Source organism: Delphinapterus leucas, chromosome 10 (assembly GCF_059928025.1).
Source record: "Delphinapterus leucas isolate spDelLeu-1000000601 "Yukka" chromosome 10, BTC_Dleu_Yukka2, whole genome shotgun sequence".
NCBI classification, from domain to species: domain Eukaryota; kingdom Metazoa; phylum Chordata; class Mammalia; order Artiodactyla; family Monodontidae; genus Delphinapterus; species Delphinapterus leucas.
This window is the reverse complement of record NC_143138.1, coordinates 68,482,506-68,493,084: the sequence shown is the minus strand read 5'-3', so window position 1 is coordinate 68,493,084 and position 10,579 is coordinate 68,482,506. Positions and strand designations below refer to the sequence as shown.

General features: G+C 51.8%; 1 protein-coding gene across 3 annotated transcripts in view; it reads left to right on the top strand.

Annotated features, from left to right (window-relative positions):
* Window positions 1-3,191: 3,191 nt before the first annotated feature.
* Window positions 3,192-10,579, top strand: part of POC1A (POC1 centriolar protein A) — a 94,137-nt gene continuing 86,749 nt past the window's right edge. For 2 of the 3 annotated variants that reach the window (XM_089919431.1, XM_022572956.3), the window contains exons 1-5: window positions 3,192-4,189; window positions 6,929-7,013; window positions 8,014-8,185; window positions 8,541-8,720; window positions 10,104-10,211. In XM_089919431.1, coding sequence (XP_089775557.1) covers window positions 3,968-4,189; window positions 6,929-7,013; window positions 8,014-8,185; window positions 8,541-8,720; window positions 10,104-10,211 — 767 coding nt within the window. In that variant the 5' untranslated portion in view covers window positions 3,192-3,967. The remainder of the gene's footprint in view (window positions 4,190-6,928; window positions 7,014-8,013; window positions 8,186-8,540; window positions 8,721-10,103; window positions 10,212-10,579) is intronic. The other variant, XM_022572954.3, reaches the window with a different exon arrangement.

The following is a 10,579-nucleotide window of genomic DNA, read 5'->3' as shown; positions in this document are numbered from 1 at the left end:
CATTAACTGGCCCATCATTAAAACATTAATTTGATATTAAAAAGATATTGAAAAGAAGAGTAGATGCTAAACTTACTTGATAGTTTAAGATAAAATATGAGACAACAAAGGACTTTCTAATGTGGGGTTCACTGCCTTGGGACTGTTTCGGCCTCCATCCCTGCTATTGGGGGTAAAGCCTTGAGGCCCTCTTAAGTTTTACCGGGCCCTGAACTATTTAAGGATTCTTAGTTCTTCTTCCTGTATTTGTTAGGATTAACGGTTCAGGCTGTGCAGACAGACAGACTTGGGTTCGAATCCTGGCTCCCCATTTAGTAACTCTGTGCATCAGTTTCCCCATCAGTAAAATGGGCATAATATTGTACTACTCCTGGGGTTGTAGCTAAACCTTCACATGGCTTTTGGTGTACAGTGACCTTTGGTAAATGAAAATCATCAGTTATTTTATAGCTGGCACCATTCCAGGCTGGTTCACCACACCACAATTCAGGGCTCCCTGGAGGAGGGAAATCTGATTATCCTCTGGTTTCATGGGTACCTGGCCCTATCTTCCCACCCCAAATGCTCTGGGGGCAGCCAGTAAAATCTGCTAGGGGGCCTGAGGAGCTGTGGCCTGCATTCTTCTAGCTTGACCAATTTCCCTGGGTTTGGGCTGGTGTCACAAAACCCCCCTCAGGTGGGCAGTGGGACATGGGGACCAAGATTTGCCCTGGCTACTGTGGACAGGACACTGAGTTCCTTAGCAGCCTCACCAGGAGACTGAAGTCCTAGAGGCTCCATGACTTGCCCACGGCCACAGAGCCAGTCCATAGCCTAGGGCTGTGCAGTCCAATACGGTAGCCACTAGCCACATATGGCTGTTTACATTTCAATTAATTAAAATTGGATAAAATTTAAAATTCTGTTCCTTAGGCGTGGTAGCCACATTTCAAGTGCTGGATAGTCACATGTGACCAGTTGGTCAGTGTGATTACAGAACATTTCCATCGTCACAGAAAGTTCTCTCGGTCACACTGATCTAGAGGGGCTGTTCTCAGCCTTGGCTGCGCACTAGACTCACCTGGAGAGCTTTTAAGAAACACTGGTGCCTGGCCCCACCTGCAGAGGTTCTGAATGGCAGCCAGGGCTGAGAACTGCTCCGAAGCCCTGTTTGCATTGTCTACTGGAAAGGTTTCTCTAAACGGTTCAAATTGAATTCAGACTTTTTGTGAGTGTCTGCATCCCGCTTCCAGCCCATGTGTGCAGAGCCGAGGTTGGGGGGTGGGGCTCAGTTTTGTGGAATTCCCTCTCTTACCACAGTTGGGCTGCCCTGGCCCCTTCCCGTCTCTCTGGACAGTGTGAAAAGGAGGCCCAGCATCTCTCACGGGGTTGCTTGAGGCTGTGGGAGAGAGGCCATGCATCATGCCTGTCATGCTTATGGGAGGTGGGTAGAAGTACCCAGAGGCATCCCTATCTGACTTCAGTGGATGGTGTGGAATGTGGCTACTGGCCAGCTCTGTGTCTTTCTGGAAACTGGTCCCAGGGACCCCTGGGACCCTTGACATCACTGTCCCAGGAATTGCTGTGGCAACTTTAGTCATGCTACCCACTGTTTGCAACATGCAAGGACAGGCCCAAGCTGGATGCTTACTCAGAGTGGCCACTGCTATGGGATGGAGGAGCAGGGCTAGGCGAGGTTGAAGGCTTGGGGCTCCATGGGATCTCTCCCCACTTTGGGGTGGGCCTACCATATAGAAGGCTGACCTGCAGGGGCACGCTAATTTCACAGCGGGTTCTCCTGAGGCCCAGAATTACAATGGGTCTTCCTGGGGAGGGTCACCCTGCAGGGGTCACTCCCACAACAGGGAGACCTGGTACCAGAGCTCCATCTATGAGCAGTCTCTTTTGGCTCACCTCAGCCCTAGGAGGGGACATGTGGCCCTTGGGCAGGGAGTCTGGGAGTGATGACAGGGTGAGAGGGTGAGAGGCCCTCACAGGGGGCCCTGAGTGTGGGCTTTGTACCAGGATAGAGACATCTCTGCCATAGTGGGGCTTGGAAAAGAAGCTCTCTTTGAGCCGCCTCAACATGGAGCCCCCCAGTATTAAAGCTCTTCCAGCACTGAGTGTTCCCCCCTCCCATGGAGGCCCCAGTCAGAAATGGAGTTCAATCTGGTCGAGGTGGCATGGGGTGGGGACTGCTCCATCAGAACATGGAGGCACCAATCTTGGTTTATGCAGGCTGTGCCAGTGTTGTATCCTAGGTTGTCTATGTGGTTTTGGCAGAGCTGAACTCTGCATTCTTATGGCGAGTAAATGAGCAAGAGGGAGTGGGGCATCCCCAGCTGCTCCTCCCTGAGGGGTAAGGATAGCAGACAGTGATAGCAGACAGTGGGATCTGGAAAGACCAGCAAGGATGAGTAAAATCTTCCAGTGCCTCTTGCTTTGAGCAGACCTGACATTTGAAAATCATTTTACAGAAGGGTTTCATAAATTTAGTTATGTAGATTATGAACTCCTGTAAACCATGGGTGTTCTATAGCTAAAATTGACAACAAAACAAAACAAAACCAAAAACATCACCCAACAACAAGAATGATTGAACCCTTATGTGTAATAGATATATTTTTCTGTATTTAAATTTTTTTCTTCCTTAATGTTTTCACTTTAAATGTTTGTCCAGTAGGCAAGAGAATAGCTGAATAAGATGCAAACATTGGTGGGAAGGCTTGAAAATTGTCATTTGAACAGTGCTGAACAATTTCGGGTGTGTGTAAGCGATACTATACATGTTTTAAGTGGAATTTCATATTGTATAAGTTAAGTGAGCCTGAACATTTCTAACATACAGGAACCAGTTTTAAGCCAAACCACAGCGAAGATGGGATTAAATGTGTCTATTTCTTGGGTCTGGCCCCAAACCTTCCAGGACCAAAGAAGAGACTCACTCTTCCACATGCCAGCTCCCCCCCACTGCCAGTCTCTGAGTTCACTGAATTGGGCTCTGGTTTGCAGGTCTAGGGACACACCATCTTAGGTCTCAGGATGTCCTGAGAAACCTCAGGGCCTGGCCAAATCTTAATCAGTGTTGAAGTATGGCCAATCCACACTTAACCAGAGAGGTGACACAATGTTCCCAAATCTTGACAAACGTCCAGTCCAGATCAGGTCCAGGTTGGGAAGATGCCCAGAGTGAGGTGCTGTGGCGAGGGCGGGGGTGGGGTGGGGTGGGCGGTCGAGCGGGAAGGTCTAGAGACCCAAGAAAGTGAGCAAGGACGACCTCTGGCGGCCAGGCCCTTGGATTGTCTCCTCTTTTAAACTTGTAATTTACAACGGCTGCTCAGGGCTGAGGGTCCTGAGAGGGCCAGGCTGCGTCACACCCTCTCATGTCACAAATGGGGAAACTGAGGTCCACAGATCAGGGTTATTTTTCCCGAGGTCACGCAGCGAATCAGGGCAAGAACTGAGAATAGAACCCAGGCCTCTCCACTCCAAGGGTGTGATTCCGAGTGACTAGTGTTCTTTTAAATCGACGCCTGTTTTAAGCGCGTTCGGAAGAGCGAACTACTTAAAGAATTCCCGAAGGGTGAATAATTGGCTTTTAATGGGGTACTGAGAGAAAAGCCGGCCTCGCGGGCGCTTGAAGAGGACTCAATCACAACGAGCCACAATTATCCCAAAGTGAACGCTTTAAGCATCTCCACTTCCGGGATCCTTAAAGCGTTCGCTTCGGGTTATTCACGGCCCCGCCCTCATGGCATCTTGGGAAATGTAGTCCCACTTTCCTCCAGACACAAGGATGAGGGCGTCTTGGAACTGCATTTCCCAGAAGACTGTGCTCGCCGTCTCGTTAGCCCGGCTATGGGTCGGTGGGGCGAACCTCTCATCCTGGACTTTTTAATTTCTCAGGGGGAATGAGTGACGGTGGACAGAGGCCTTTGGCGGCGCCGTCTGTAGGCTGCCTGGCCTGGGGGCGCTGGACGCAGAGACCATGGAGCCGGCCATACAGCTCTCCTTCCAGTCGGGGGGCAAAAAGCCGAGGCGCCGCGTCTCCTTTAACCGCGGTGGGCGGGGCGAGGCGAAGCGACCCGCGTTGCTATTGGCGGCGGTTGGGGGCGCGGAAACTGAACGGGACGCAACTGCAGCCGCTGCTTTTTCGGGCTCCTCTGACGCCTTGGGCGCCCCTGGCCCCGCCATGGCCGCACCCTGCCTGGTAAGTTCCTGCCAGCTGCGGCCGCCCGGGCTTTAGTCTCCCCGCCTAGCCGGACGGAGGGTTCCAAGCCGGTCTTCTCTGGCCCCAGTTTACCGCCTGTGCAGGGGGCACTTGAGTACGGGCACCTGGTGAACGCCTCCTGCGAGCCAGGCTCTGTTCGGGCTAACGGGGCTAAGAAACCAGCCTCTGCCCCCAGGATTTGCATCTCCCCCTAGCGGGGGAGACACTTGTATGGCCCGACTGGAGGTGTGACCTGGGGCCAGCGCCGGGCCTCTCTGGCTTCTGTCTCCTTATCCTGAGCAGTGGATGGCTGAATGGGGGTTTGTTGAGGGTGCACCCTGTTCCGACGTGTGGGAACAGCAGGCCCCCGGGATGCCCGGGACGGCCCAGGCCTGCAGTGTGACCTGGGCCAGACTGCCCTCTCTGAGTCCCAGGTTCTTCGTGAGGCCAGAGGGGAGCACTCCAAAGCCCCTCTTTTTGAGAGGTTGTTTTAAACCTGAACCTGCCTGGTCCTCTGGCTGGGTTGAAAGTCAAGGACGCTGGGTGGTGGCCTGTTGGCTTCCTTGGGTGTCTGGGCATGTGAGCAGAGGGCTCAGACTAGGAACTAGGCCTTTTGATCTCTAGTGGTGTTTGACCCCCCACCCCAATATATAAACCACCTTTGGGGGAGATGAGGAACCAACAAGCCTGTGGGATTGGAAGAGAGGGTGTTGGGAGATTTCAGGCGTCCCCTGGTTAGGGGCGGATCTGAACTTGCCTCTAGAGCGTGCACTATTTTACCCTTATTCTTCCAACAAGTTCAGGTGGAGCAGTTTCTGCTCAGTTCTCTGCCCTCCTCCAGCTGCCATTCCTTCTCTTGTTGAAAGGAGGACTCAGGCTGGTGTGTTGGGGGGTGGAGCTGGGCAAGGGGCCACGGGAGCCTTTGTTCTGGTTACAGCTCCCTGCAGTCCTTTTTCTGCCCCAGGGCTGTTTTTTCCTCAAGAGGAGGCTTTGCTGGGCTCCCTGGTGCCCCCAAAATGCTTCTTTGAGGTTTAAGATATTTGGGGTAGGAGGAGATGTCTGCATGGCTGGACTATAACTCTTCAACATGAATTGCTGTTGGATGGAGAGAATCTCTGGAATATTATCTCCATGTCTTCCTAAGCTACTGCTTCTCTGATGTTGGGTGGAGTGGAGGTGGTCCTAAAGCCACTGGGGGCTTATTCAGGGCTGACCTTTGGGTTCACTGGCCGGTCCGCAGTGGGACTGAAGGTATAGGATCTGATTCCTGAGATGGGGGTGCTGAAAGTCCCCATTTTCTCTTGGGTCTTTCGAAAAATAACTTTATTGAGATATTATTCACATACCATAAAATTCACCCTTTTGAAGTGTAAAATTTAGTGGTTTTTAGTACACTCACAATATTGTGTAACCATCACTGTCTATTTCCAGAACATTTTTGTCACCCCAAAGAGAAACCCATACCCATTAAGCAGTTGCGCCCCTTCTTCGTGACTGCCCCCCCTCGGCCGCCCCCGCCCAGTCCCTGTCAACCACTAATCTATTTTCTATCTTTATAGATTTGCCTATTCTGGACATTTCATATAAATGGAATCAGACAAAATGTGGCCTTTGGTGTCTGGCTTTTTTCACTTAGCATAATGTTTTCAAGGTTTATCTGTGTTGTAGCATGTGTCAGTAGTTCATTCCTTTTTATGACTGAATAATATTCTGTTGTATGGATATACCACATTTTGTTTATCCATTTATCTGTTGATGAACATTAAGGTTTGTCCACTTTTGGGCCATTATGAACAATCCTGCTATGAACATTTGTGTACAAGTTTTTGTGTGAAAATGCTTTCAACTCTTACGGGTATTTACCTACAATTGCTGGATCATTTGATAACTCTGTGCTTAACTTTTTGCAGAACTACCAAATTGCTTTCGACAGTGACTGGTTTTTGTTTTTATTTTTAAACATTGTTTTCTATTCTGGCTGTTTTACATTTTATGTGAATTTTAGGATGAGCTTGTCAATTTCTGCAAAAAAAAAGGCATCTGAGATTTTGAAAGGGATTCTGTTCACTCTGTAGATCAATTTGAGGAGTATTTCATCTTAACAATATTAAGTTTTCCAAACTATGAACATGGGATGTCTTTCCATTTATCTAGGTCTTTCTATACTTCTTTCAATGATGTTTTTTAGTTCTCATATGTCTTGCACTTCTTTTGTTAAGTTATTCCTAAGTATTTTGTTCTTTTTTATGTATCATAAATGGAATTGTTATCATACTTTTATTTTTCACATTGTTCATTGTTGGTGTACTTGATTTTTGTATATTGATTTTGTATCCTGTAAGCTTGCTGAACTTGTTTATTAGTTCTAATGGATTTTTTAGTGATTCCTTAGGATTTTCTATATACAAGATCATGCCTTGGGCATTTTTTTTTTTTTTTCTGTACGCGGGCCTCTCACTGTTGTGGCCTCTCCTGTTGCAGAGCACAGGCTCCGGACGCGCAGGCTCAGCAGCCACGGCTCATGGGCCCAGCCGCTCCGCAGCATGTGGGATCTTCCCGGACTGGGGCACAAACCCGTGTCCCCTGCATTGGCAGGCGGACTCTCAACCACTGCGCCACCAGGGAAGCCCATGCCTTGAGCATTTTTAAATGCTGCTGGCTGTTATAGGAAGAGTCTTGGCCCTGAGGAAGCCCCTTCCTCATCTAGGCTTCACATATTTGACCCTGGCTCTCCCTCAGGAGGACCCCTCGCTGGAGAGGCATTTTAAGGGCCACCGGGATGCAGTTACCTGTGTGGACTTCAGTCTCAACACGAAGCAGCTGGGTAAGAAGAGGCATCTTATTCTAGGCACTAGGTTATGAGCTGAGAAGGTCACGTTTCTACCTGGGAGGTGTGGCGTGGGGGGAGCGGGGCACAGCGAGGACCCAGGTGCTTTGTCTAGACCTACCTCCTGCTTCAGCCGGCCTGCTCTCTGGGCGCTAGGCTTTATGAGCTCCATTCTGCATGTGGAGTGTGAGGCTCGGAAAGGTTGGGGGCCTTGCTAAGGTCACACAGCCTTTGAGGTTAGGACCCGGTTCTGGGCTTTTCCGTGCACACCCCATCCACCTCTCAGGCCTGGCCTGCAGAATGAGCCCTAAACAGTGGCTTTTTCCTTGGGTCTTTATTGATTCTGTTGTCCACAGTACCATGGGCACACCTCCTTGTTGAAGACGCCCACCACTGAGAAGGATGGGGGGCAGAGCCGGGTGCTCCCCTCCCCCCACTGCCCTTATGCTGCAGCCGAGTGCTCCCTCCTTGGCCACCTGGGGGTTCATACACAGCTGTCACAGCTGCAGCTTTCTTGTTTCTATGGACGAGGCTCCCCCTTCATCCAATGGTCAAGGTCCCCTGCCAGAAGCTGCTGGTCTCGTGATATACGCTGGAGATTAAGAGGAAACAAGTCATTTTTGGTCTGTTCTGGGGACCTCCACTAGGCTTCTGATGGGTCCTCTTAATGGTAAAATGGCCACTGGATTGAGCTGGCTCCCCAGTTTTGCGAGGACTTGCTCTCTCGAGCCGCAGAGTGTGTCTGTGGGGAGATCCGGGACCCTCGGTTACAGCCCAGGTCTGGTTGCTGTGTGGGCCCGCTGCCTGGAGTGGTGACAGGCCCTAGGCTCTCCGAACTCCTGCTCAGCAGTCACTGGAGGTGTGGCCTGTCCCCATGGAGAAGGCAGAGCTGGGCTGTCCCTGCTGCCCGCACCCCACCCCCCGCCCATCTCCAGCATCCTGGTGGAGGCTCCAGGCCTGCTTGAGCCGAGCGTCATGGCATCTGCTCTCTCCTCAGCCAGTGGCTCCATGGACTCATGCCTCATGGTGTGGCACATGAAGCCCCAGTCACGTGCCTACCGCTTCGCCGGCCACAAGGACACCGTCACCTGTGTGAACTTCTCCCCTTCGGGACACCTGCTTGCCTCAGGCTCCCGTGACAAGACTGTCCGCATCTGGGTACCCAACGTGTGAGTTAAAGACTTGGAGGGGCTTGTCTGAGTCTGGGCCCTAGTGCTGGACTGGTCACAGTGGGACATCTGCCCCACTTCCGAGGAGGTTAACATCAGAAGCTGGGGCTTCAGTCGGGGCCCTCCCCTCAGGGCCAATAGGGAGATCCTGGGCTGACCTCAGCCATCCTGGAAGGGATCCCACCTGATGCTGCCTGCACGTGGGTGAGGCCCTGGCTTCCCTTTTTGGGGACTGAGGCACTCAAGCCTGGATTTACTTTGGGAGGGTTCTGAGGGGTGGGGAGGGCTTCGATGTGCCCTTCTGTTGCTCTTATGGGTTTATGGGTTTCCTGACTCTGGATACCCATCCCTGCAGCAAAGGCGAGTCAACCGTGTTTCGTGCACACACGGCCACAGTGAGGAGCATCCATTTCTGCAGCGATGGCCAGTCCTTCGTGACAGCCTCCGACGACAAGACAGTCAAGGTGTGGTCAACTCATCGCCAGAAATTCCTGTTCTCCCTGAGCCAGCACATCAACTGGGTCCGCTGTGCCAAGTGAGTAGTGTCCTACCTGGAGACCGCTGGAGGGACCCCGGGGGTTGGAGGGCACAGAGGAGTTGCCAGGTGCTAGCACCGTGACCTTGGACAAGTTACTTAGCCACTCTTTATCTTCCTGAACCTCAACTTCCTTATGTGTGAAAAAGAACAATAATAGTTCTCACATTGTAAGTTGTCCAAGCTTCACTGAGCTAAGGCACGACAAGTAAGTTAGTCCGTTGTCAGCCACGACTGACCCCTGACGTCTGTGCTGATGCAGCACAAGGTGAGTCATCAGGGGCCACTTATTAGCAATAGCAACAACGACAAGATAACGTCAGTACCACCACTAGACGTTTTCTTCTAACTCCTCATGGCAGTCCCGCAAGTAGGTGGCATTGTTGCCATTTTGCAGATGAAGAAACTGAGGCTCAGAATAGTGTAGTATCTTGCCATGGGGCACATTGGGAGTAAGTGGCAGAGCTGGGGTTGGAAGCCGAGTGTCTGGCACTAAGGCTTGCCTACTTTCCTCTGAGGACGTTCTGCTCCTCAGAGGTTGATTTTGCTTCAGAGCTGCCAGATGGGGGCCCAGGCTTCTGAGAGGGGTTGGTCTGGAAGCCGGTTCTCCCTTTGGTGTGGGGGCCAGTGCCATAGGGATGGGGGCCAGCTGATTCAAAGCACCTTTCAAGGTCTAAGAATTGCGGACACAGCTGTGCCTGCTTCTAGCTTATTCTGTTCCTTTCAACAGAGATCTCACGTGTCGAATCTCTGTGCTCTGGAGGAAGAGGATGGGGTGTCTGGGGACACTGGGAAACCATGGGAGTCAGAGGTTGGGAACTGTTGAGCTGTGTTCTTCTGGGGACCCCATGAAGTTACTTGTTCTCCAGGGCCCTTGTTCCTCTGTCCTGGGAGGTCCCTGATTACTCTGAGAGGCCCTCACCATTGGGCTCCTGAGAATAGGAGGGGCCCTGCCAGCAAACAAGTGTTGAACTCACACCAGGCCTTTGGTGGTGGGTCCCCAGAACCTCCACTCCTTTTTTGTTAGCAGGTTGGTTTTGCTGACCCATTCTCAGAGTTAGATGTGGATTCAGGGCACTTGGGAACAGGATAATGATGCCAAGTACCAGCAGTCAGCACGCATGTTGCCATGTGCAGTGCTGGGGGCCTCGTGTGCGACGCTATTGCCTACCTGCTTACCAGGAGGTAGGCACCCTTCTGACCCATCTTGCAGAGAGAAAGGCATTTGCCCAGGATCACTCAGGGTCAGAGCAGGGCATGTGGCCCAGGTGGGTTCCTGAGGTCAGGTGGTGGGCAGCTCAGGAAGGGTGACTGTGGAGGATGGTGTGTGGTGCCTGTGATGTCTGTTGACTGGTGATGTGACTTGTGCCCCGCCTGGTTCAGGTTCTCCCCAGATGGGCGGCTCATCGTGTCTGCCAGTGACGACAAGACTGTCAAGGTGTGGGACAAGACCAGCCGGGAGTGTGTCCACTCGTACTGCGAGCACGGCAGGTGAGTCCCCAGACCCTGTCCTCCACCTGTAGGCGCTCGAGAAAAGCATAGACCTGGGCTCGAAGAGGCCCTAGTGGCCTCCAGTGGCGGCACTTGGGGCCCACCGCCATGTCTCTGCTGCTCCCTGGCTCTGTATCTTTTCGCTTGTGGGTGGAAGTTTCTGCCTCATCCCCATCCCCACAAACAGTAAGAGTGCTTAACCTCAAGGCACGAAACCCTTTTTGAACATCTTTATTGGAGTATAATTGCTTTACAATGGTGTCTTAGTTTCTGCTTTATAACAAAGTGAGTCAGCTATACATATATCCCCATATCTCCTCCCTCTTGCGTCTCCCTCCCTCCCTCCCTATCCCACCCCTCTAGGTGAT